A 27784-nucleotide genomic window follows, 5' to 3' on the forward strand; every position below is an offset into this window, starting at 1 on the left:
AATTCCTGATCTCTTCATTTTTCTTATCTTTTTATGTATCTAAAGATAGTGAATACTGCTAGGCATTTAACAGATAAGCTCAGAAAATAATGGTTCTGTTGTATTATCTCTTGAAAATCAAAAACAAGAATCTTACTAGAAAGTGCACTTCTGAATCTCCACCACCGGGCCGTGTGAGGGATAAAACACTATTTATATGTGAGCTGTCCTTTGCTAGAGCGGGGACCAAAGTAGGAGTACTCTGTCCTTTTTTTTTTTTTCCCCCCCCAAAGGTGAAGTCTTTCTTTGTTGCCTAAGGTTGGTCTCAAACTCGGGGGCTCAAGCAGTTCTCCTGCTTCCCGAGTGGCTAGGATTGCAGTGGTTCACCACCACTTCTGGTGGGAGTACTTTATCCTTAAGCACATCACTGCAAGCAGTGTGAGGTTGAGCTCTTTTCTTGAGGCGGAGTTTCGTTCTTGTTGCCCAGGCTGGAGTGCGGTGGTGCAACTGGCTCACCACAACCTCTGCCTCCTGGGTTCAAGAGATTCTTCAGCTTCAGCCCCCCAAGTAGCTGGGATTACAGGCATGCGCCACCACGCCTGACTAATTTTGTATTTTTAGTAGAGACAGGGTTTCTCCATGTTGGTCAGGCTGGTCTCGAACTCCTGATCTCAGGTGATCTGCCCGCCTCAGCTTCCCAAAGTACTGGGATTACAGGCATGAGCCACCGCGCCCTGCGAGGTTGAGGTTTTGAGGAGAGTAAATGAAAATGTCACTGCTCTGTTGAGTAACTTTCCATTGTTTCGATCTTGTCAGCCTTTTCTTCCTTCAAGTAAAGTTTGCTTCTGGGGCTTGAATCTGGCCTCTTGCACATTACAGAGCTTGCCCTTTCCCTGTGCTTCTAAGGCACCACCAGGGCTGCTTGGTTAAAAGTAACAACTGGAATTTTGACTGTTTCCATGAATATCTTTTCTGCAGAGACTAATTAGTTGATTTCTTATTTTTCTATGGCAATCTTACAATTTTGAGCTAATATTTATCAGAGCATGACTTCTCTAATCAGTCTTCCCATTATTCAGGTAGAAATATCTTTTTTTTTTTTTTTTTTTTTTTTTTGAGACAGAGTCTCGTTTTGTTGCCAGGCTGGAGTGCAGTGGTGCTATCTTGGCTCACTGCAACCTCCGCCTCCCGGGTTCAAGCAATTCTCCTGCCTCAGCCTCCCAAATACCTGGGATTACAGGCCCCTGCTACCACGCCCGGCCAATTTTTGTATTTGTAGTAGAGATGGGGTTTCACCATGTTGGCCGGGATGGTCTCAATCTCCTGACCTCATGATCCGCCCACCTTGGCCTCCCAAAGTGCTGTGATTACAGGCGTGAGCCACTGTACCTGGCCAGAAATATATTTTTTATGTTCCCACAGGCTTTGGGTATGCCTGGGTGCCAGGACTGGCACTGTGGGAAGGCAAGTGAGGCACTCGCCTCAGGCACAGAGTTTAAGAGGGTGCCAAAAAACTCAGCCATGGAGGTAAATAATATTTCAGTGCCATGTTTTTAAAACTTGATGCAAAAAAATACATGATGAACAAAATATCAGAATGTTGTGTGCTCTCCTTCGCAAGTATTAGCTCTAACATTTCTTCAATGTCATTTATCTGCAAAAGGCAGTTTTGGTTGCTCCTGCCCTGCCGCTGCAGTAAGGTTTGCTTTCATTGCAGGTCTGAATTTTCTTCAGCGTGTAAGAACTAGCCCTGAAGGCTATGCCCACTTCACTCTTTCTGGAGATTATTATAACCGTGCTCTTTCAGGTCAGTATAAAACATATGTTATCATGGGATTTAAAAAACAAATTTAAACGTTTGCCTGGACCTATTGCTACATAAATTTTACATGAAGGAAAGGGCAGGAGTGGGGTGGGACAGGGAAAGATGAAAAGCAAATAGACTGCATAAACACAGAAAATAAAGATTTTCTGTTGTGCTAAAAACATATCTGATCTGTTGCAACTAAAAAGATATTTTTGGCTGAGGCGGGGGGAATCACTTGAACTCGGGAGGTGGAGGTTGCAGTGAGTTGAGGTCGCGCCACTGCTCTCCAGCCTGCATGACAGAGCAAGACTCTGTCTCAAAAAAAAATTTAAAAAAAAAGATGTTTTTATAGCTAATTCTTTTTGATCCTGCAGTTTGGCTTATTCTAGAATATGCCATTGCTCAATAGTGAAGGATCATTTATTTGGCCCTGAGAGTAGCTAAATTTCAAGGGAGATTTATGCCCACAAATTTTTTTTTTTTTTTTTTTTTTTGAGGTGGAGTCTCACTCTGTCACCCAGGCTGCAGTGCAATGGTGTGATCTTGGCTCACTGCAACCTCTGCCTCACGAGTTCAAGTGATTCTCCTGCCTCAGCCTCCCAAGTAGCTGGGATTACAGGCGCCTGCCACCATGCCCAGCTAATTTTTTGTATTTTTAGTAGAGACAGGGTTTCACCAGGTTGGCCAGGCTAGTCTCGAACTCCTGACCTCAGGTGTTCCACCTGCCTCAGCCTCCCAAAGTGCTGGGATTACAGGCGTGAGCCTCTGCGCCCAGCCAAGCGTTTTAAACCTCAAGTCCCCTCACTCCCCACTGGGTTCGTTTGTTTTATTTGAATCTACTGAGTCGATGACACTGTATATTCTGCCCTACCTACTCTTTAAAAAAAAACAAAAACAAACAAACCACTGTTGATCAGAGCAGGCTGTTTTTTGGGAGACATAAACCACAATAATACCGCAAGCATTTTCAGGTTTCTTTCCTTCCATTTGAAAGACCAAGGTAAGAGCCTATACAGGTTGAAATTCAGAAGCCATAATATATTAGGGCCAAGTGGTTTGAGCAGTAAACTTTTTTGCCTTAAGAGAGCTGAAAGAAGCTCTCATCGGAATTGGTAGTAGGCATGGACAGAGTAAGCAGAGTAGAGCTGGGCAGTCCAAGGTATAAACCTCCGACTGCCTGCTCCCTTTGATTTCAATAAGAAATAAAGCCTTAGGCCGGGCGCGGTGGCTCAAGCCTGTAATCCCAGCACTTTGGGAGGCCGAGACGGGCGGATCACGAGGTCAGGAGATCAAGACCATCCTGGCTAACACAGTGAAACCCCGTCTCTACTAAAAAATACAAAAATCTAGCCGGGCGAGGTAGCGGGCGCCTGTAGTCCCAGCTACTCAGGAGGCTGAGGCAGGAGAATGGCCTGAACCCGGGAGGCGGAGCTTGCAGTGAGCTGAGATCCGGCCACTGCACTCCAGCCTGGGCCACAGAGTGAGACTGCGCCAAAAAAAAAAAAAAAAAAAAAAAAAAAGAAATAAAGCCTTGATTTGTTGTGCTGCTGCTGAGTGTTCTCGAGTATTTATCACATTTAATTTTATGTTAGTTAACATTTTCCCTTTGTAACAGATTCACTTAATGCTAACACCCTTGTTTCTTCATTGTTCAAAATGTTTCACTTTAGAATAATGGCCCAAGTCTTTCTGAGAGAAACTCTTGCATGTGGGAGCTATTTTTCTGAGAATGATTTGTTTTCCTCGGACAAATATTGCTTACTTTTAAAGTTGTGTGAATACATTCAGGTCATTAAATGTCAAATGGTGTAAGGAGACTAATATACCTACTGTGTGTTACATACTGGTTTGGATTTGTTCAATGGCTGATTGTGTGAGTCTATTTAAAGATCTGCTAAAAGTTAACTGGCTTTGAAAAGTTGAGTCTTTTAAGTCACAGTGATGTACCATTTTTCACACCCAAGAAATTAGCAAAAATTAAGTGGGAGACTACTAATTATTGGAAGATATAAGCCATAGTCCCTGCTATTAGAACTATACATTAATACTACTACTTTGTAAAACAGTTTGGCATGCCCTGGTAAATTTGAGTGTAAGCATACTCAACAACCCAGCAATGTGTTGCTTCTAGCTCTGTACCGTGGAGACTGTCTTGCCTGTGTGAACTACAGATGTATATAAGGCTGCTTGTAGTAGTATTCCAATAGCAATAAAACTGCAATCAAGTGAATGTCTTTCAGAAGTAGAATGGATAAATAAATTGTATATTCATTATAATGCATGTTAATATTCAGTAGTGAAAACAGTGTACCACGGTGACCTGCATCAACGTGATGTAGCAGTATGCTCAACAGTATGCTCAAAGATGTATTGGTGAGCCAGAATAGAAACTTGAAAAAGAATGTACATGGGGATTCAGTTTATGTAAAGATCACAAACAGGACAGTCTAATAGATTCTTAAGAAAGGTATATATGCTTGGTAAAATTGTAAAGAAGAGCAAGAAAATGATTAACTAAAAATTCAAGTGAATGGTCACCTGGAGTTGGGTGGGAGAGGGTTGGTAGGAAGGAGGGGAATGAGATGGTAGGGAATGGCCCTTGGGGACTTTAATTTTCTATTTCCTAAGTTGGAGAGTGAGTAGATGAGTGTTTGTGGTATTATTTTATATGTTGTTTATATAGTCTTTATGCATATTTTAAGAAAAAGAAAAAGTTAATGAGCCTTTGTACGTACCTGTTTATTCAACCAATGTATTGGTCCTGTAACCAGGAGAATCAAATTTAGTAGCTATTTAAGACACTTTATTATTTTTCCAATCTTGGTCTGAGACTCCTTTTTCCGTCTTGAGTGTCTCAACACATCCTGCCTGTTCTTTAGTGGAAGAGGGCACATAGGCTGCCTGCCCTCCTTCCTGCCACCTCTGGAAGACCATTGTGGGAGTACATATATGCCCTTCCACTTGTGTCCTCTGAACAATGCAGACATCTGTAGGGTGACCTGTAGCTGAAGGTGGTTGGTGCTTTTGTTGTGGAATTGAATTGGAAGTAGAAAGCTATTAAGCTCCAGTTTGTCCTTGCTGAACATTTGCGAGCAGTGTTCCCCTGTAAACTCTTGATATCTGCTGAACAGATGTCTTACTTCCTGTGTTCTTTTAGGCTGGGAGCCATTTATTGAGCCTTGGCCTTGCTCTGTATCCTGGCAACAGCAGGCAGCTAGTCGTCTTCATCCTCCTCGACTGAAGCTAGAAGCCAAGGCCAAACCTCGTTTGGATATCAATATCACTTCTGTGCTAATTGGTGAGTAGAAAGTTGTCTTTCATGATACCTTTCTGTATCTAAGCTCTGAGTCTGGAAGACTGTTAATCCTAGTTTAGCACATACTTGGGCCTGTACCAGGCATCACTTCTTCATCCTGACTGCTTTCCTGATCAACCCTAATAGCCTCTTGTTTCTCAACCGGTTTCTCCAGCGTTGGCATCCCATAAGGATGCTCTCAGTGGTTAAGCAAGAACTTAGGTTACTTGGGAAACATAAATGGCCATGATGGACTTTCTCCTCATAATGCTTGGTCACTAGAGTTTATTAAATGTCCTGGAAGTGAGTTTAGATTAACTTTGCTTAAGCTGTTCATGGAATAATTCTTAAAAGGTGTGATTTTGACCACATCTTTAAGTAGAATAAATTGCCTTTGTTGTTTCCCATTATCATTTTGAACTAACTCTGAAAATGACTTGCTTAAGGGTTGCCAGGTTAATGGTGTGTTATCTAAAAGTATCTTTGATATGATATGTACTGATATGTATATGTACTTTGATATGATATGTACATTTCAGTGTATGGATTCAATGTTGTGAATAAGAACTGCTCTATTCTTGTATTTCTGCCATCTAAAAGGAAAGCAAATATCATACAGTCGAGTAGTGTATACCTTCACTGTGAAAACTCACATTCATTGTTTGATTTATTGATCTCCATGATCTGATTTTGGAATTACTATGCTTCATCCTTGAGCAATAACATACACTATTGCAAATTGTGAACTTTCTTTGGTGTGTATGTTGGATTGAGGCTTTTAGAATATCCACTTCCTTATGCATGTCAGAGTAGGATGGAAAGAATGTATTGTGAAATGAGACCATAAGTTTGTTGACCCCCCCAAATTTAAAACCACTGTTTTATATGATCAGATTTCATCTACTAATTTGCCTGGTTATTAATATCACCTAGAAAATAGTAAATTGACCCTGTGATCTCTCTAAACTGTAATGTTTTGACTCCTACATTGTTTCTCACAACATCTCTTACTCTAGAAGGTTAGAGAAAGTTTGTGGTCGTCTTTTGAAAAGCTGCAGTAAACAAGAACTTACCTAAAGGGTTCTTACTGGTATTTCTGATGAGCACAGTATATGTCTCTTTAAGAATATCTTCTGGCTGTGCACATTGGCTCATGCTTGTAATCCCAGGTCTTTGGGAAGCCAAGATGGGAGGCTCACTTGAGGCCAGAAGTTCCAGACCAGCCTGGGCAACATTGTGAGACCTTGTCTCTACAAAAATAAACGATTAGCTGGACATAGTGGCGAGCATCTGTAGTCCCAGCTACTCAGGAGGCTGAGGTGGAAGGATCACTTGAGCACAGGAGTTCAAGGTTACAGTGAGCTATGATCGTGCCAGTGTACTCCAGCCTTGGAGATGGAGCAAGACCCTGTCTCTAAAAACACCAGCCAAACAAAAAATCTTCCAAAAGGCATTCTTGTCAGTGGTAAAATTTGTTTTGTTTTTTCACCTTCAATTCCTTATTCCAAATACTGTTCTGAAACCCAGAAACGTTGCTGTGACCTCTTAGTGTTTAAATAAATATTACTTCTGTAGCCAAGTGTTGTAATTGAAAACCAGAAACCAATAATTCTTCTTCCAAAAAGTATAACATCTTAATTAGTATAAAAGATCTTCATCCAGGTGTGTTGCACTGTAATTATTTTTGTTAACCTGCTATCTGCATTGTAATTCTCTCACAGAAGTAAAACTATCTGTAGAGAATTGTCTGCTGAATTTTAGCCTCTGGAGTGCAGTGGCATGATCTCGGCTCACTGCAACCTCCACCTCCCAGGTTCAAGCGATTGTCCCGCCTCAGCCTACTGAGTAGCCGGGATTACAGGCTCATGCCACCACGCCCACATAATTTTTGTATTTTTAGTAGAGATGGGGTTTTGCTATGTGGGCCAGGCTGGTCTCAAACTCCTGGACTCAAGTGATCCGCCCGCCTCAGCCTCCCAAAGTGCTGAGATTACAGGCATGAGCCACCGCGCCCGGCCTCCATATAAATTTTAGATTCAGCTTTTAAAATTCCACAAAATGCCCTATAGGTATTTTGATGGGGATTGTATTGAATGTATAGATTGGTTTGAAGAGAGTTTTGTGGCGATGGTTGCCTGTTCATGGTAACCTCTTTCAGTGGAGCGTGAGGCTCTCCAGGGCACAGACTTCCTCAGAATCTAGCGCAGGCCAGGCATGTAATGAGACACTCAATAAAAGCTTGTTTTGTGGAATTGAAATTATTTGACTTGAACCTTCTATCTTTTTTACTTCTCTTAAAATCTCTGGGGGATTCTTTCTAGACCAGTATGTAAGTACCAAGGAATCGTGGATGGCAGATTACTGTAAAGATGACAAGGAAATAGAGTCAACTAAATCAGAAGACTGGATGGGCTCTTCAGTGGATCCTCCATGTTTTGGACAAAGTAAGAGTTTTCACTACACATGTTTAACTAAATCATTTTTGACCTACAAAGCAATGCTTCACTGAGAAATTCACATGGAACCATCATTCTGCGTGGAAAAACCTACAGGAAATTCTGACTGTCTTCTATAGTTCTGTTTTAGTCTTTGCGAGAGACAGTTTTCTGGCATGAACTACTGAACTTATAAATGTGGGCTGTAATTCCACCTTTGCGGGGGAGAAAAGATCTGCAACACGTAATTCCTCAGTCCTGGTAATAATGCACATGAACTGGTGCACCTGAGAGTGCATCAGGATCAGCTGTGGTTTGTGTTTTACTCCGCACAACATTGATTTTCTAATTGATTGGATTTTTTGGACCAGATTTTTAAAAGCATCTAAAATGGTCTTCTAAATCTAGAGAGAGAGGGTTTGGACATATTCTTGAAAAGAGGCTGAGCAGGAGCCCATGTGGAAAAAGTTGTTAAAAAGGGAGCCCTGTGCTGTTTATAAAAGAATTGAATGCCCTGCCTCTTGAAGAAAGAGGAGTCAGCTTGCTCTCTGTTGGTGATACTTTCTTTCCTTATTTAATGGCTCGCCAGCTCTGTTTTCCTCGGAGCTGGGGAGATGGTGATGGACAACTGCATGGTCTTAGTTGTTCCACAAGCCATTGTCATCCAAATTCAACTCAGCTCCAACTCTTAGAATGTGGTTTCTTTGGGGAGTCTTGGCTGGACTTCACATAGCTCATGAATACTTAAATATTCCATCTGGTCTGCAAACGTGTCATGGGAAGATGGGTGTTCTTAGTGTATGAAGTAATTGTACTGGTTCATCTCTCCTCAGGGTGTATAAGTGGACTTTCTATCTGCCTTGTACTTCTAGAAAGAGACACAAAGAAATGTCAGCTGTGCTTGTTCTCTGTTTTCCCAGGCTGTTGCTTCTGAGTCTCAAGGTCATTACTTAGGAGCCAGGGCTTTTCAGATATTGTCAGCTTGGATTTTGGCTCCTCCTCCAACCTTCCCAATTTGTGTGTCAAGAAAATGTAACATAGTCTACCCAGAAGACTCTAAATAATTTTTGTAATATGTCCAAGAGAGTATGTTTCTAAAACATTATTCATGCAGGGGCATCTTCATTTCAGAGTCTAAAACTCTAGCAAGGCCTAGTCTGCAAGATTCTGATGAAAGATTTTCTTGTCCCTCTCTTTCTTCTTTCCTTCCTCCCTCCCTGCCTCCCTCTCTTCCTTCCTTTTTAAAAGTTTTGTCCCTCTCTCTCTTTAGTTAAAAAGCTTCCTCATCTATATTAAATGCTGGTGCTGAGTTAAAGCTTGATTTTTATTTATTTAAAGATTTTTATGATTACTTAGGCTTATAAAAGTGTAATATATCTTTTTAATAAGACATAACTTGAATATGCGTAAAGTTCCAAACCTCTTTTCTTATTGGAAATTCCTGGATGGTAGTACAGCACCTTCCAGGATTGTATTCTTTTAGCAGGCCTACTAAAATGATCGTTGGGAATTTATTTTGAAAGCAAGTAGGTTTCAGCCTTGTTGAACTAATCACGAACGTTCAGGTCTTATTCAAGAACAGTAAGTCATATTTCCTCAAAAGTTAAGCTTTTTATTCAGACCAGCCTTAAAATGAACCCTTGGGCATAGCCCTTAACATGAAATTTAGCCTAAGGGACCTGCTGCTTTCTCACTGTTTCTTTATCAGGGGAAAGAAAATACCAGCCTCCTTTTGACAAAATTGTTGGCTTTGTTCAGTCAGGGCTGAGATTTTGCTGGGAAACCTGGGTGATGTGGCACTTCATTAAATTTATTAGTTTTGTATTCCAAGGACATTTTATGAAAATATCAAATATTCTGAAAACTTCCATGCTTGATTTTAGAATTTAAATAAACACTATGAGACAACTCCTTGGTAGAGATTGTTTAAATTTGGAACACATACTGTCTCTTCCCCTGAATTTTTGAGATCCCGTGAGACTGGCATTTTACTTCTGTGTTTTACCAGTTGGAATGGAGCAACCTCCACTAAAATCTGTACTGATTGATTTTTGTAACTTCTTAATGCCATTTAAGAACATAACACCTTTAAATTAAAAATCTTCAAAAGGCTTGTCATTCTGTTCAAGAGAAGGTTCAATACATATTCTTCTAATTCAGGAAAAAGAAAAAAAAAAAAGGAGCATGCTACTTTGATCCAGCCTCCACAATAAAAACTAGTATAAAAATGTGTTCGCTTTGTCAAGTACGTCCATAACTCTTAGTAATCACTGATGGGAATGACCCTGTACTTGCATGATGCTTGCTGTTTTTGTAATGTTCTCTATTTGTGCTTATCGTTTGGAAGTGAGTCTTCTTATTTCACTGTACTTATTCTCAGCCTCTAACTTTGTCTCTCCTGTCTACCAGGCCTCCCCCTTGTCTACCTTAGAACTAGGAGCACAGCCAGTCTGACTAACCTAGAGCACCAGATCTATGCTAGAGGTACAGTATAGCCAAGCGAGGGCTTGCTTTATTTTCTTGTTTTAAGAACTGCCTAGTACATGAATTTTTTTTTAAATGAGTGGGAGCTGAATGGGGGTATTCCGTGTCATGAGTACTTCAGTAATAGGAAAGAACATTTCCAACTAATGAACACAGTGGTGCTTTGTATTAGCTGATTCTTACATCGTTTCCCTTCCATCTCCCTTAACTTTGGTGGAAATGGAATAAACTCCACAGTGTATGATGCAGAAATATGTTAATACAATGTCAATTAGAGGTGATTTCTCATATTGAAGAGCAAGTGGATGGAGGAACACCATGCTCCATCAAGCAGTGGTGCCACAAGTCTTAAGTTTATAAAATACCCGCTGAAGATTCCCATGGGAATGCATGGGGCTCTGAAACAGGCACTATGATAATAGGGATAGCGCAAAAAAAAAAAATTCTCAGTAAATAATTGCTCAGACACAAACCTTAATTTCTTTGGATGCCAATTTTTGTGTTTAGAAGGTAAAAAAGAAAATTTTATTTCTATCTCTGACCCTTGAAAGTTTCTTGAGAAATTCACTGGTAAGTGAATATGGTAGAAAACACCATAATCATTGAGGAATTGGGGTCCCAAGATGTTCATTTTTTTGTTTTAGGGAGTGCAACTTAATCTGAATGATTTATGTGTGCACATGGCAAATTCCAGATCGTTCATCACGATTTTTTTAAATAAAAAGAGGCCACAGGAATATAGAACAGGGATGTTAATACTCAGGGTACATTGCCCTGGGTTTTTTTTTTTTCTGGACAATTTTACCAGGATGGATGTTTGAGGGAGGGCTCACGAAGAAAGTCCAGAGCTGAATCTTAATTTATTCATGTATTTCTGCTTCTAAGCTTTCTGTATGTTACTTAATCTTTCAGGCTTGGCCAAGCATTATTCCTGTTTAGCTGATAAGGACAGTGAGGTTCAGAGACATTAGGTGATTTGCCTTTATTCACTTGACCAGCTAGTAGCAAACCTAGTACTTTAATCTGCTTCTTAGGATTTACAAACCAGGTCCTTTCTGATGGACTGAGCTGCTTACACAGCATGACAATCTACACTGTTTATAATGGCAGAATTACTGTGTGAAATAAGTCCAAAGGGGTAGAAATTTCCTTAGCTGGAGCTGTTTGAAGCTGAACTTGGATTCGGGTAGCTTTAGATTCTCTCTCAGCCCATGAAGAAATTGGGTTTGGTCACTAGAGGCAGATTTTCTGAGGCCACTAGGGAATAATGTTCTCTTTGATGGACTTGGGAACTTTTGTCTCTGGTGCTGTGCCAAAGGCAAGTACATAGTTTATTTGGATCCTGGTGCAGGAGATGTCAGATTTGTTGCCTGATGTTGGGTTTGGATTTGTGTGCATGCAGTGTATTTTTATCCTCAGAGAAATGGGTTATTGAAGCCTGTGCCGTTATGTCTAATCAATGCAAGAAGCTTGGAGACCTAAGCATTGTGCCTACCCATGCTATTTAACTCCAAAGCAGTATACTTGTGAATATATTTGTATGGATTCGCAGCACTTTATTCTGTATAACAAACTGATCAAAGCCATCTGCCACCTGTTCTTTTTAAATCTAATTTGCAAATGGAAACTTACAGTCTGGCTCACAGTGGGATATGAAAGCACATCTGGCTTCTTTTTCTCCGGGGCCCTTTATCTACTGTAATAAAAGCAGCTCTCTCATTGCACTCATAGAAGAGGGAGGTGCCTTTCAAAGTGCCACAATAAATACCGTTTACCCTGCAGACAGCTCTTAAATTTTTTACTCCCCCTCTGCTCTTGTCAGCAGCCTTACAGCTACTCCTTAATTTTCTACTTGATGAGCACTAATTTTTTTTTAAAGCAAACTTTGGGAGCTAAGTAAGGCCATTGGGGTGAGAAATGGGCATATTCCTAGTGGAGATTATCTTTAGAAGTATTTGGGGTATCTCTAAATGACTGACCACAAAATTGTGGGAACACACTGGAGACTGCTCATTTATTTAGCAGATTACTCTATCTTAGACTCCCCTGAACCATCGTGGTTATCAAAATAGAACTTGCCTTGACCCAAAATTGCTTGGTTTGCATTGTTTACAGTACTAACCTCTCAAAACTTTAAAAGAGATAAGGGAAAAATGGAAGTGATTGCTTTTTAAAAGGCAGTGATGATTATCGACTGTTAGGGTACAGTCCCAGCCTCAGTCTGGAGGATGCAGAAGGCAGGACATGTTGCAGTTTGTCTTCTCGATTTTGTTGGCAGAAGATGTCCTATAGGATGAATTCAGTTTTGCTACAGTGTTCTCTGCAGTTAGCATTTTCAGCTTCCTCTAGATGTCATTTTCTCCCAACTGCAGAGCATGTGGGTTACGGTCTTTCTCATGCCGTCGTCGTACTTTAATGCTAGACGCATAAGAAGATTGAGCCACACCTCCCCTTTTTTTGTTGGTTGTGTACGAGTGTTGTGAACACGTCAACCAGGCAGCTTTCTCACACCGGTTTGCTGCTGCTGCCTCTCGTATTTGTGTGGCCAGTGGAGGAGACAGGCCCTTGGTTAGAGGAGCTGCTTCCCTTCCTTTCGGTACTCTGTGTTCCATGTGGAACCACATACCATGGGCAGTGGTACCTGCAGAGGGATCTGTCTGCCAAAGCAGCTGGGGCACCAGAAAACCTGCTTTGGGTTTCTTACAACCTTTGTAGTCAGGTCACCGCTCTCTAGAATTTGGTTACTTACAGTTTTGTGTTGATTGCTATTTCTTTACACTTTCCCTGATTAGAAGCTTTTTGTGCAATGAAGCCATATTTTATGTTCCTTTTATGGCTTCCATGGTACCCACCTTATAATAGATGGTGGTAGTGGTATCTATGTTTAAAAAGTGGGCTAACAATTTTGTTTGAAAAGCTTTGGGATGGGATACTTCTGACTTTCCAGGGAGACAAAAACAACTATTAGTATAAAAGAATAGGAAAGAATGTTTTTATTTTATTTTGTTGCAAAATGCATACTATGACTGTAGGGTAACTTATATAAAGACAGGCTTCCTTAAGGTAAAGGCTTTTTGGACAAAGTTTAAATAAGTACGTATGATATATCTTGCTACATTTTAGGTTACCCACTTAGAATATAGTTCTTGGGAGTAATGGGGAGGTCCATTTTTCTTTCTTTTGTGATTCCCACCGAGTTAAGTCCTGATGCCTTCTTCTGAGAGATAAGGCCTGTAAAAGTTGTAGAAGAATTGGGGGCTGGGAATAGTCAGGCAGGGAACAAATCCTCCCATAGCAGCCAGCAAATACATGGAGCTTCCGTTCGTCCTGTTCCTTCTTTCTTGCTTCCACCTTCAGCGCCTTTGCACAAGAGACAAATTTGGGCACTGTCTCCAGGTAGGGGGAGGGTCTCTGCCATGCAGACAGAGGCGTCTGCTAATAGCCTTCTTCTGTTTGTCGCAGCAGAGGTGAAAACCCCCAAGCGCCGGCAGCCATTTGTCCCCTTTGCTCTGAGGAACCACACGGGATGCACTTTGTGGTTTGCCACCCTGACCACCACACCCACCAGGTAAGCAGTCAGTTTGTATTACCCCGAGTCATCTCTGCCACCAAAGCCTTCTTGTGCCAGCCCAGTAGAGCAAGGTGGGCCCCCTCTTGAGACTCTTGGGATGATATTTGAATGAATAACTTGCCGTCTTGCTGAGATTTATGATGGAGGTTCTGGTTTTGTAGAGCATCTATAGTCAGAGAAGCAGGTCCTGAGTCTAATTATGATCTTGATTTTGGTATAACTTATGTTTAAAAGCCAAGCACATTAAGGATGTGAGTAGGAAGATGAAAAAGCCATTCCATCTTTTCTCCTCGATCTCTATCTTCTTTCCCGTTTTAAAGAAGCGATGTATGGTTATTATACCAAATGTTTTGCCATTTTATTCCAAGACTGCTTTGAAAAAATTCCCGTTCTCCCTCTATCCCGAAAGAATTCTTTCATACCTAAAACGCATTTCACCCCAGATGGAATTGGGTGGAGTTTGGAGAACAAAGGAGACTTTACCTAAGCCAGGCGAGAACCTTTTCTAACAACTTTCTGCCTGTTTAGATCTTGGCTCAGCCTTCCAAGTACATGGTGATCGTTTCAGCCTAGGTCATGAAGTGCATGGCATGAGTAACAGAATCCATTTGATTTGAAATCACATTTCTCCGACCTCCCCCAAGTATGAGACTGCTCTAGAAGAGAAGCTTTTTTGTTTTAACAGTGTGGGTCTGTTTAATTCTAACTAGTCACTTAAATGCCACTTGGAAAAGTCATGCCTTAATTCACATGTACCGGATTCTACTGCTTGAGGTAAGTGACTACAGAGTGACAGCTTTCAGCTATTTCTAAAATTTCAAATAAGTTGTGATTCAGCACGAAGATAGCTATAGTTAGCGACCCTCAGGGTCATTCTTTGTAGCTGGGTCATGCAGCCTTTTATTGCTGGGAATTGAGTTGTGAGAAGGTTCTGCTCTTCTGCACGGGGCTCCTGTGAGAGGGAGCTGGGAAGAAAGAGGGACAGGCTGATGTTGTCTGATTTGGTTTCAGGGCCGCACTGTCTCACAGTGGGAGTCCAGGGGTGGTTCCAGAAGGGAATGGAACATTTCTCGATGATACTCACAATGTTAGTGAATGGCGAGAAGTCCTCACAGGCGAAGAGATACCGTTTGAATTTGAAGCAAGAGGAAAGTTAAGACACAGGTAAGTATGGTTTATTCTTTTCCTTAAAAAATAAAAAGTGGATGTAACTGAGGGTCCTTAGTGTTTTGCCTTTTCACTTTCCTTATTATTTTATTTTATTTATTTTTGAGACAGAGTCTTCTTGCTCTGTTGCCCAGGCTGGAGTGCAGTGGCACGATCTCGGCTCGCTGTGGCCTCTGCCTCCCGGGTTCAAGCAACTCTGCCACCTGAGCCTCCTGAGTAGCTGGAATTACAGGGATGCTCCACCACACCCGGCTAAGTTTGTATTTTTAGTAGAGATGGGGTTTCATCATGTTGGCCAGGCTGGTCTTGAAATCCTGACCTCAAGTGATGCACCTCAGCCTCCCAAAGTGCTGGGATTACAGGTGTGAGCCACCACACCTGGCCCCTTATTAATGATTTTAATGTCTTCTTTTTAAAAGATATTTCTTAAATCAGTGTTTCCTTTTATTATTTTATTTTATTTTTATAGAAATGAGGTCTCACTGTGTTGCCCAGACTGATCTCAAACTCGTGGGCTCAAGCAGTTCTCTCACCTCGGCCTCCCAAAGTGCTGGGATTATAGGCGTGAGCCACTGTACCCAGCCTCCTTTTAAAAAATAAAGACTTTGCTGCCGTCTTGGAAATATATGTCTTTTCATTAACTATCCATTATATTTGACATATGAGGTGATAACCTGTGTGTTTCACATAATTTGGTGGAAACATAGACATATCATAACCCTCAAGTTCATTGCATCTTGGCCTGATTTTCATGATGGATTGGTGATATGGTATTCTTAAAAGGTTCTCAGAGCATGTTGATTTCCATTTTAATGTACATGTATGCCACATAGTGCTTTTAGCAAGCAGATAGTTTCAGGACTCAAAGCTAATGATAAGACAAATTCTGATTCTAAAAAGAACTGATCTGGGGAGAGTGCTAGCTGATGCATTCCTGAAGTACCCATACTAAAAACTGGAATGAGTGTGGAAAAAAGGTTCTATCTGATTACTGAGAGATCATAAACTGTCCAATAAAGTGTAAATATTTATTTACAAATATTTTTCTGTGCACAGGCTATCCAGTGGATATGAATAGGTTAAGACAGCATTTGAATAGGTTAAGATTTAGTATTTGAGCCTCATATTTGTTTTCAAGCTGAGCTGAAATTGAAGGGATTGGCTTTAGCTTTCTGTAATCATGTGCTTTTTGTGGTGCTTTCAGTGACTGAATGTAAACTTGCTCACGAGTCAAGCAGGTTTCCTTTTGCATGGCTTTGGTACCCGTACACATTGTTCCCAAGAAGCAAGAGTTCTGAACGTGTGGGCTCCAGGGATTTTATAGGGGGAAAAAAAAGTCACTATGCTGGGCACATGTGTACTTGGAAGCCACTTCAGTTTCCAGCTATGAGCAGTGAGCATTTTCCTATTGGTCCCCACAGTTCTTGGAGAAGCTAACTACAGAACTGTTGGGAACATTTCTGGATAAGCCCAGCCTCTGTCATATCAGAAAGGGTTTGACCTCTTTGTCATTTCCGTTTTTGTTTCCACGTTTCGTAATCCATTTCAAGTGCCACTATTCTGCTTGAATTCTTCAAAATAAATGCCTTTTCTGGCTTTTTCCCCTTTTGGCACACGGCACCCCACTCCATGCCTCCCTCCCCACTTCCTGTCAGCCTCAAATCCAGTTCCCCATTTCACTTCTGGCTTGAATTAGGCAAATTCTAAAATAGAATTAAATGTGCAATTTCCTCCTGTTCCTCCTGTTCTGCCCACTGCCTTCTGCTCCAGTTTCAGTCGAGCACAGGAGCCCTGAAATGAGTGCTGTGCCTCTCCTGCCCTGTCTGTACTCACGCAGGGCTGGAGCCAAACAACCTCATGTGGTTCTGAGCGAAGAAGGATTTCAACAAAGGAACCAAGAATAATTTTTTAATGCATTTCCAAGATTATGGTTATATGATTAAATCGCTACTGCCTTTTTACCACCCCAGTGACATCATTATATAGGTTGGGGTGACAGTTGGTGGGGGAAAGACCTTGGCTTGTGTACAGGATTTGCGTGGTTTGTACAATGGAGGACAAATGCCACTCTTACTCAGTCAAGCTTTACAGATCTTGCAGTTTGTGTTGTAAGTGTAAAACCCAGTTAAACTGTGCTCCTGATTTCCCTTGCATTAGGTAATCTGCAAAAGGTTTAGCCGACTGGGTTTTTACATCATTATATACTAAATCAGATTCGTGTCTTTGCTTCTACTTTTCATCCCTTCTGGAGGTTGTGTTTCATATCTCTTTGTTCTGCCTGACAGACACACCCATGACCTCCGGATTCATCAACTGCAAGTGAGAGTCAATGGCTGGGAGCAAGTGAGCCCAGTGTCTGTGGACAAAGTCGGGACCTTTTTTCGATATGCAGCACCAGATAAAAATTCATCTTCCTCTACGGTGTGTGACTGTCAGGAAGTCAGAGGGTTAAGCCTGTAATAAGCTTACTCTAATGAAACTTTCTTGTTCTTTCTTTCCCCTAATTCTAGGACTGACTGGGTCAGTCATAGGCATTGGCAATCAATATGTAGATAAGCCAGGCAATGGTTAGTTTCAGTAGAAAAACAAGATTTAAAATCAGCAGTAACACATTTCCTCACCTGTGCAGATCTATTTCATGCTAGCTGGCCTGACGGGCAATTTACTAGTCTGCTGAACCTGAGTCTTGGCTTTATTTCACATATTGTTAGGCTTTCCTAATATTTCTTATAATGCAGCACCTTGATCCTTTTACTCTGTGTCTCCAAATCTTTCTCTGTGGCACAAAGAGAGATATCCACTGTCGTTTACTTTCTGATCACACATGCTCTCATGCACCCTTCCCCCAGTTTCATCCCTGCCTGTAGTCCTAGTGGTTGGAGGGACAGGAAATGATGCAGGTAGCATCCCTGACTTGTAAATGCAGGTGGAGGCTGACATCCTGGCTGACAGAGCTGCCATGGTGCTCTTGCCCCATCCTCATTCATACTTCATGGAATACTTGCACTTATTTTTGGGTAGCCAGTGGTGAGGTGGAAATGCAGATTTGCAGAGATATTACAGCTTTCTTCATGAAAAATATTCTTAGAGAACACTGTTGCATAAGTGTTCATTTTTACTGTTGCTCTTGTGCCCCAAGTTTCTTAGACCAAAAAAAAAAACAAAAACAAAACCTTTTCAGGATTACTTTTCAGCCTAAGCTTATGTCTGGTAATGAAAGGACCAGTTCCCTCATAAGTGCCTTTCCTACTGCATTGATGTGTTGGGGAGAAATTTGGCATACGTTGAATGGTTATAAAATGAATATTGTTGTTTCCATATCTTTAAGGGAGATGTTTTATCTTCATAGTAGACTATACTTTACTTGAAAGTATTTACAAACACCACTCTTTGAAGAAAATTATGTTGTCATTAAATTTAATGATGATAATTATCTTAAGTCTGTGCTGACTCTAACTTTTGAAATCTTTTTCAGATTGGCAGCCCAAGCAGCAGAACAAATATTATACATCCCCAAGTTTATGTAAGTACGATTTTCCTGTTGTCATTGTGTTTACTGCGTATGTACACTGCACCTGAACCATGTGGATACACATTTCTTAATGATCAGAGAGACTTTATGACATATATGCAATTGGAATTTATCTCTACCCTTTTCTATTAATGATTACCTTCCTTTTCCAAAAACTTGCAAGAAAATGTTGTCACCTAGCGTGATGTGTGAGACTGTTGCAGGGAAGGAGAAGAAAAGGCACATGCTTGGTCCAAGGTCTCCTTTTCATTCTAAGTTAAAATGGAAATTAACTCTGGTATGGCCATGTGTGTTTCATAGTTTTGGGTCCAAAGGTCATGAAAGTAAATAAGAAAGAAAAAGTAGCATTTATTTCCTATTTGGCTTTTGAAACATCATCACGAGATGACATTAACAGACTTATTCCAGGCTTTTATTTATAATTTCTCCTCCCTGATGATTGTAGGTTTTGAAACATAAAATTTCAGGTAGGCCTGAACAATATCAGGGTTTGAAACAACATCAGGATTTCTTTCTTTCTTTCTTTTTTTTCTTTCTTTTTTTGAGACGGAGGCTTGCTCTGTTGCCCAGGCTGGAATGCAGTGGCGCCATCTCGGCTCACTGCAACTTCCACCTCCCGGGTTCAAGCGATTCTCTTGCCTCAGCATCCTGAGTAGCTGGGACTACAGGTGCGTGCCACCACGCCTGGCTAATTTGTTGTATTTTTAGTAGAGACGGGGTTTCATCATGTTAGCCAGGATGGTCTCGATCTCTTGACTTCATGATCTGCCTGCCTCAGCCTCCCAAAGTGCTGGGATCACAGGCGTGAGCCACCGTGCCCGGCCTAGGATTTCAAGTAATTGTTACTGGCTTTGACTATTGGGGCCTTTTTAGGGTTGGGTCACTGGAAGCTTGAGCTTCGATGATGATTTATGCCTCAGATTGTGTCCCTCTAAAAACACTCTAGAAAATTGTAGTTTGCCTTTTCATTTGGACTTCCTAGAAGTCTTGGTTCAAAACCTGGGGCTCTTCATTTTAGTGTTTATTGGGTTGACTTTCACTTGCTGTTTGTCTTAATAAGAAAGTTGGCAGAAGGAAAAGCTTGAATGTCATGCCGTTTGTTTCTCCAGTAAAAAGCATTGTTAATATGTTCTGGACACTCATTCTAAGAGCAGTACTTTCAGAAATGTTTTCTTTGGTGTACTTAACATGGGATTTTTCTACTTTTAAGAAAATTTCCTGTCACATGGTATTAGCACAAAATGTGTGTTGAATGTGTGAATGAACATATGGAAAAATAACGTAATGGCTGTAACCCAAGACCAAAAATAAATAATTTCCCTTCATTATGTTGAGTTTCTGAACCTTGGTGTTCTTTTTATGAACGAGTGATTATTTTTAAAGTTCTTTAAAATACAGACATTGGTTTTTATATAGGCATGTCAGCAAATAGTATATGGACCTAAATAATATATTTTATGACATTTAGAAAAAAAGACGTTATTTTTTGTTCCTATGAAAGGCACACCGATACAGACAATTCTTTCTTTTACACTTTCTGGATTTTACAAAGACAAATGTTAATCTCAGAAGACTTTCTTCTGTTTTTCGGTATTTGGGCAGTACCCAACCCATTGTTTGGATATTAATCTAGGAGGAAAATAACACAGAAAGTAAATCATTTAATGTTTTGCAAAGTCCTACCTCATTATTTCTAATTTTAATTGCACTGGATGCTCTTTATTTAATTCCCTGCCAGTAGAGTAGAAAACAAGCCTTTTTCAGTTTCCTTATAAGGAACTCAGGGGCTTTATAAATCGAGGATAATTTCCAGCAGATACTTTCTTACCAAATTACAGGAAGTTTGGAAAATTGGATAGGTTATTATCACAATAGGTGAAGGTTTTTCATAATGTTTCTAGAGGCTTAGGAGTGATTTTTCTTAGTGACACACTTTGTGATATCACATCGGTGTGGATTATCTGTTTTTGTAGAACTTCTTAGAATTTTTTTAGTAGTATATATTTATAGGATGTTTAATCCCTTTAAAGCTGAATGCCTTTAGGGTTTTATGACTGATTTCACTGAAGAGCTATAGTCATAATAAGATGCTTTTAAGGCAGACATTCTGATCGATATTATTGTATTTTGTATGTTTTTTCAGAAACATACTATTTTCATACGTACTATTTTGTCTTTATCTCTCTCTCACAGTTCTCTTCACTCCCACCAGTGCGGGTGGTCTTTGCAGTGACTATGGAAGGCAGCGCGCGGAAAGTGATCACTGTCCGGTCAGCTCTCATTGTGAGGAACAGACTTGAGACACCAATGGAACTAAGACTGGATAGCCCATCAGCTCCAGACAGTATGTTTTGATTGTCTAGAATATAGTAAATGCTGATAAATATTCCTTGACTATTGTCAAGTCTCTTTTTTCCCAGTGTATCTTCCCCAGCAGTCAGTATAGATGGTGTCTGTCTTCTTTTGTCCTGAGATGGTCAGTCTTTGGGGTGGAGGACCATTGCCTAAAAGTGCTAACCCTTATTTCTGTGGCAGAGCCAGTGGTGCTTCCTGCTATCATGCCAGGGGATTCGTTTGCTGTGCCTTTACACCTCACTTCTTGGCGGCTACAGGCCCGGCCCAAAGGATTGGGTGTGTTTTTCTGTAAGGCTCCTATTCATTGGACCAATGTGGTGAAGACTGCAGAAATTAGTAGCAGTAAACGAGAGTGCCACTCTATGGACACAGAAAAAAGCCGATTTTTCAGGTATGTAGCACCACTGCAGTGGCATGTCACTTTTGCCTTTTTTTTTCTTTTGTAATGACTTTATTACCATTCTTTCTCTAAAGACCTTTAGAGATTCAGTTATCCTTATTTAAACTCTAAAGTTCTTATTCCTTGAGTTTTTTAGTTAGAGTTCATGAGAACTCAAGTGCTAACTCTTGGTGGGGTCTGGGGAGGCTTTATTACAAGGGAGAGACAACCAACACACACGCTATTTACACATACAAGACTAGAAGTTTGTGTTGTACAACAGCATAAAGAGAGGACAGATAGAGACGGGAAGGAAAACAAACAGAAAATAACGAGTTCTCTTTCTAAAATTGGAAAGCAGAATCCTGGGGTTTGGAGTTTTTTGAACGAGAGATTTCAAAATAATTTGAAGGTTTATGTACCTAATACTGACTTTCTTGAGAACTTTGACAAAATTGCCTAACCATTTAAACTCCTGTTTTCCCATTATACAGGAGTGTGTTACTAGATTCCAATGTTGGAAAACATACTGGATTGCTATTGTTACACCCTAACAAATTTAGACTTTAAACTTATTTAACGAGGATTAGCTTTAGTTTCTTTTATAGTGAAGACAGGCATTCATTTAGTCTAAACTTAGAGAAGAGATACAAGAATAGTGTAAAGAATTTCAGTATACTCTTTACCCAGATCTGCAAATTGTTAACAGACTAAAGGAAGAAATACATCAAATACATAACTGGAGTTGGTGATTTTAACACTTCCATTTCAGTAATTTATAGAACAAAAAAATCAATAAATATGTAAAAGATTTGAACAGTGTTATCAATGAGCTTGTTCTAAAGTATTTATAGAATACTTTATCCAGAAACTCCAGATTATACATTCTTTTCAAGTATATGTGGAACACTCATCAAGAGAGATCATCTGCTGGGCCATAAAGCAAAGATCAATAAATATTAAAGAACTAAAGCCATACAGAATGTATTTCATGATCACAATAGAAGTAAACTAGAAATAAACAACAATAAGATACCTAATCTCAAATATTTGACATTAAACAATATGTTTGTAAATAATCCATGGGTCAAAAAAGAGAAATCACAAAGGAAATTAGAAAATATTTTGAATCGAATGATAATAAAAGGCAGACATATTAAAATATGGGGAATGCAGCAAAACCAATTCCGAGGAGGAAAGTTATAGTTTGTAAATCCTCATATTAGAAAATGGGGAAGATCCTTTGGTTAAGTCTCAATTAATTTAAAAAAGAAAAGAAAATGAAGAGTATATAAAATTGCTGATTTAATCTTCTGCCTTCAGAAGTTAGTTAAAGAAGAGCAAATTCAAAACAAAGAAATAGGAAAAGGAAACAATAAAATAAAAATATGGATGGAAATCAGTGAATTAGAAAATGGAAAATCAACAATGTCAAAATTGACATAAATTTGACAAACTCCTAGCAAGACTTGGTCAAGGAGAAAAGACAGAAAATAGAAATTACCAATATAAGGAATGAAAAAAATGAGGCACTATTACAGATCCTATAGACATAAAAAGGATGAAAAGGAGGTAAGAACAATTTTATGCCAATACATTCCACATGTAAGTGACACCTTTCTTGAAAAACACAAGTTATCAACACTGACATAAAGAAGAAATAGAAAATCCAAATAGCCCAGTATCTAAATTAAAAGAACTTTAACTGTTAGAAAAGGCTTTGTCCACAAAGAACACTATAGGCCCATATAATGTTACTAGTGAATTCTACCAGACATTTAAAGAAGAAATAATAACAGTTTTACACAAGATTTTTCAGAAAATAGAAGAGGAAAGAACAATTCCTAACTCATTTTATGAGGCCAACATATCCCTAATACCAAAACCTGATATAGCTACTATGTAAAAACTATGAGCCAGTGTTTTTCATGAAGAGATGCAAATACCATCATTAAAAAATTTTTGTTGTTGTTGTTTTTGAGATGGAGTTTTACTCTTGTCACCCAGGCTGGAGTACAAGGGTGCAATCTTGGCTCACTGCAACCTCTGCCTCCTGGGATCAACTGATTCTCCTGCCTCAGCCTCCCAAGTAGCTGGGGAGTAGTGCCTGCCACCATACCCAGCTAATTTTTGTATTTTTAGTAGAGATGAGGTTTCACCAGTTGGCCAGGCTGGTCTCAAACTCCTGACCTCAGGTGATCCACCCACCTTGGCCTCCCAAAGTGCTGGGATTACAGGCGTGAGCCACAGCGCCCAGCCAAATTTTTCTTTTTTTCAATTGAGACAGAGTCTTGCTGTATTGCCCAGGCTGCAGTGCAGTGGTATGATCTTGGCTCACGGCAGCCTCTGCCTCCCGGGTTCAAGTGATTCTCCTGCCTTAGCCTCCCGAGTAGCTGGGATTACAGGCACCCGCCACTGCAACCGGCTAATTTTTGTATTTTTAGTAGAGATGGGGTTTCACCATGTTGGCCAGGCTGGTCTTGAACTCCTGACCTCAAGCAATCTGCCCACTTTGGCCTCCCAAAGTGCTGGGATTACAGGCGTGAGCCACTGTGCCAAGCCCTTTATCAAAATATTATCAAATGCAATTCAGCAAGTGCTTTATCCCAGAAATTTAAGATTAGCTTAATATTTGAAAATCAGTAAATGTGACTCATCATATTAAGAGACTAAAAGAGAGTCAGATGCAGTGGCTCACGCTTGCAATCCCAGCACTATGGGAGGCCAAGGTGGGCAGCTCACTTGAGGTCAGGAGTTTGAGACTAGCCTGACCAATATGGTGAAACCCCGTCTCTAGTAAAAATAGAACAAATTAGCCAGACATGGTGTTGCACACCTGTAATCTCAGTTACTCCGGAGGCTGAGGCAGGAGAATCACTTGAATCCAGGAGGCAGAGATTACAGTGAGCTGAGATCATGCCACTGCACTCCAGCTTGGGCAACACTCTGTCTCAGAATAATAGAAAAGGAGTAGACAAGCCACAGAATTGGAAAAATACATGTATCTGACAAAGGATTTTCACATAGAGTATATGAAGAACTTCCTGCAGATCAACAATAAAAAGATAATAAAAAGAATAGACAAAAGACTTGAATTGACAACTTACAGAAGAAAATATCCAGCCAATAGACAAACGAAAAGATGCTCAGTGTGATTATTCACTAGGGAAACGCACACAGTGGGTAATGTTTTACTCTCATTGAAATGGCTGAAATAAAAAAGAATGACAGCACCAAATGTTGACAAAGACGTGGAGCCATTGAACTCTCATAACTAGCTAGTAGGAATGTAAAATGGTACAACTACTTTGGAGAAATGTGTGGCAATTTCTTATAAAAATTAAGTACTGACCGGGCACGGTGGCTCACACCTGTAATCCCAGCACTTTGGGAGGCCGAGGCAGGGGGATCACCTGAAGTTAGGAGTTCAAGACCAGCCTGACCAACACGGTAAAACCCCATCTCTACTAAAAATACAACCAATTAGCCAGACATGGTGGTGCACGTCTGTAGTCCCAGCTACTCAGGAGGCTGAGGCAGGAGAATGGTTTGAACCAAGGAGGCAGAGGTTGCAGTGAGCCAAGATAGCGCCATTGCACTCCAGCCTGGGCAACAAGAGTGAAACTCAGTCTCAAAAAAAAAAAAAAAAAAAGTTAAGGACCCAACAAGTCCACTCTGGAGTATTTACCTAAAAGAAATGAAGATATAAGTCCAAAACAATACTTGTACAAGAATGTTCATTTAACCCTAAACTGGAAAAAACCAATTGGCTATCAAGAGGATAATGAATAAATTAACAGCGATTTATTCATACCATAGCATACTACTAGGAAATGAAAAATTATCAAATAGGATATATAGAACAACATGGCTGAATCTTGTTGAGACTTAAGTTTTAAAAGCCAGACATAGGCCGGGTACGATGGCTCATGCCTGTAATCCCAGCACTTTGGGAGGCCGAGGCAGGTGGATCACGAGGTCAGGAGATTGAGACCATCCTGGCTAACACGTGAAACCCCGTCTGTACTAAAAATGCAAAAAATTAACCGGGCGTGGTGGCGGGCACCTGTAGTCCCAGCTACTCAGGAGGCTGAAGCAGGAGAATGGTGTGAACCCAGGAGGCGAAGCTTGCAGTGAGCCAAGATCACACCACTGCACTCCAACCTGGGTGACAGAGTAAGATTCCATCTTAAAAAAAAGAAAAAGCCAGGCATAAAGAGTAGTACATACTACATGATTCCACCTATATGCATGCAGTTCTAGAACAGACACAACTAATCCGTAATTATAAATGTTAGAAAGTGGTTGCCTGAATGATGGAGGAGAATATTGATTGGAAGAGGACATGAGGGAACTTTCTGGGGTGAGGGAAATATCCTATAATTTATTTTGGATGGTGTTTATAGAGGTGCGTATAATTGTCAGAGCTCATCAAAGTGAACATTTAAAATCTATACATACTGTTGTGCATAAATAATTATATCTTAGTAAATGTATTTGGATTAAAAACTGCAAATAATTTTACTCATTGAACCGTCTTAATGTTATTTCGCATACTTAGCTAAGGGGAAAAACTTTAAGTTCTTCATTCAGTCTGATGATTTTTACATTTTATCTTCATAGGTTTTGTGTGGCTATAAAGAAAGAGAATTATCCAGATTATATGCCCTCAAACATATTTTCTGACAGTGCAAAACAGATTTTCAGACAGCCTGGGCATACCATATATCTCCTGCCAACTGTGGTAATCTGCAACTTGCTACCCTGCGAACTTGATTTTTATGTTAAAGGAATGCCAATTAATGGGACGCTGAAACCTGGGAAGGAGGCAGCTCTCCACACAGCTGATACATCCCAGAACATTGAACTGGGTAAGAATGTAGTCAGATGATCATTTGTCATAATCCTATGAGAATATCAAGGAGTATTTTGTGATTATTTATTTAGTAAGCATCTTGGAGAAATTGGGGCACATAAAATAGCTCAATAAGCCAGTTCAAAGGAATTAGTGCAGTTAAAAAAAAAAATAACCTTTAGCTGGAGGCGGCGGCAGTACATGACTGTAGTCCCAGCTTCTCAGGAGGCTGAGGCGGGAAGATTGAGTCTACGAGTTCAAGGCTTCAGTGAGCTATGGTCACGCTACTGCCCACCAGCCTGAGCAACATAGTAAGCCCCCATCTCTAAAAAATAAAAACCTTATAGAAAATGATAAGAAAAAAAACTTAACCAAACAAAAGGTTTACAGAGGAGGCCCGCAACAGAGCCTTTTTTCTTACATTGCTGACATGATGTATGATTGTAGGAAGCCATTTCATCTTTTTAAACTATGCTTTTCCCAAGCAAAATCTTATGCCTCTTCTCTTTTAATTGAAAGGATAAACGTTTGCTGAGCACTCACTCTATTCCAGGCATACCTGGGCTTTTTCACACATGTAGTCTCATGTAATCCTTATAGAAATAGTTATTTGCCTCATTTTACTGGTGAAGAAATGGTGGTTTGGAATGTATCAAGTAATTTTCAGTTGTAAGGGTTGTTAAAAGGAAGACTTCAGCCCAATTAAATTTAAATGAATTTAATTGAGCAATGAACGATTCGCAAATTGGGCAGCCCCCAGAATCACAGCAGATTCAGAGACTCCAGGGATGCCTCGTGGTCAGAACAAATTTATAGACCAAAAAGGAAGTGACGTACAGAAATCAGAGGTGAGGTACAGAAACAGGTGGATTGGTTGCAGGTTGGCTTTTGCCTTATTTGAACACAGTTGGAACACTCAGCAGTGTATGAGTGGGTTGAAGTGATTGGCCAAGACTCAGCTATTGTTACAGGTGCATAGTCCTAAATCAGGTCTTCAATCTTGTCTACCTATTAAGTTAGGTTGCAGTTCATCCACAAAGACTCATGTAGAAGTACAGAGTCCTCAGGCCATATTTCGTTTGCTTTAACAGGGTGAATGAAGTTAAAGCAGAGAATTATTATCATATTTGCAACACTTGAAACAAGGAGGAATGGTGATTATAGTTAACAATATTGTATGGTATATATCATAATAGCTAGAAGAGAGGATTTTTAGTATTCTTACTGCAAAGAAATGATGAATGTTTGAAATAATGAAAATGCTAAATACCCTGATTTGATCATTTCACAATGTATATATGTGTTGAGACATCTCACTGTACCCCCAAAATATGTACAATTGTTATGTGTCGATTAAAAATTTAATTTTTTTTTTTGGAGATGGAGTCTTACTCTGTCACCCAGGCTGGAGTGCAATGGAGTGATCTTAGCTCACTGCAACCTCTGCCTCCCAGGTTCAAGCAATTCTCCTGCCTCTCAGCCTTCTACGTAGCTGGGACTACAGGTGCCTGGCACCACGCCCAGCTAATTTTTGTATTTTTAGTAGAAACGAAGTTTCACCATGTTGGCCAGGCTAGTCTCAAACTCCTAACCTCAGGTGATCCACCTGCCTCAGCCTCCCAGAGTGCTGGGATTACAGGTGTGAGCCACTGCACCTGGCCAAAAAAATTTTTTTTGCAAAGCAAAGAAGTACTTTTGGAATTTGGGCAGAAAATGTATTCCTTTTTTTTTTTTTTTTTTGAGACGGAGTCTCGCTCTGTCGCCCGGGCTGGAGTGCAGTGGCCGGATCTCAGCTCACTGCAAGCTCTGCCTACCGGGTTTATGCCATTCTCCTGCCTCAGCCTCCTGTGTAGCTGGGACTACAGGCGCCCGCCACCTCGCCCGGCTAGTTTTTTGTATTTTTTAGTAGAGACGGGGTTTCACCG

General features: G+C 40.4%; 1 protein-coding gene across 6 annotated transcripts in view; it reads left to right on the forward strand.

Moving 5' to 3' along the window:
* The window catches only part of VPS13D (vacuolar protein sorting 13 homolog D), a 282995-nt gene that overhangs the window by 101322 nt on the left and 153889 nt on the right, over positions 1 to 27784 (forward strand). For 3 of the 6 annotated variants that reach the window (XM_050787581.1, XM_050787619.1, XM_050787628.1), the window contains 11 exons: positions 1697 to 1786; positions 4944 to 5084; positions 7403 to 7525; positions 9926 to 10000; positions 13463 to 13568; positions 14583 to 14735; positions 17024 to 17159; positions 18214 to 18261; positions 20464 to 20614; positions 20806 to 21016; positions 25628 to 25875. In XM_050787581.1, coding sequence (XP_050643538.1) covers positions 1697 to 1786; positions 4944 to 5084; positions 7403 to 7525; positions 9926 to 10000; positions 13463 to 13568; positions 14583 to 14735; positions 17024 to 17159; positions 18214 to 18261; positions 20464 to 20614; positions 20806 to 21016; positions 25628 to 25875 — 1482 coding nt within the window. The remainder of the gene's footprint in view (positions 1 to 1696; positions 1787 to 4943; positions 5085 to 7402; positions 7526 to 9925; positions 10001 to 13462; positions 13569 to 14582; positions 14736 to 17023; positions 17160 to 18213; positions 18262 to 20463; positions 20615 to 20805; positions 21017 to 25627; positions 25876 to 27784) is intronic. The other 3 variants (XM_050787591.1, XM_050787600.1, XM_050787609.1) reach the window with 3 other exon arrangements.

The sequence above is a fragment of the Macaca thibetana genome, chromosome 1, assembly GCF_024542745.1.
Source record: "Macaca thibetana thibetana isolate TM-01 chromosome 1, ASM2454274v1, whole genome shotgun sequence".
In the NCBI taxonomy this organism is placed as follows: domain Eukaryota; kingdom Metazoa; phylum Chordata; class Mammalia; order Primates; family Cercopithecidae; genus Macaca; species Macaca thibetana.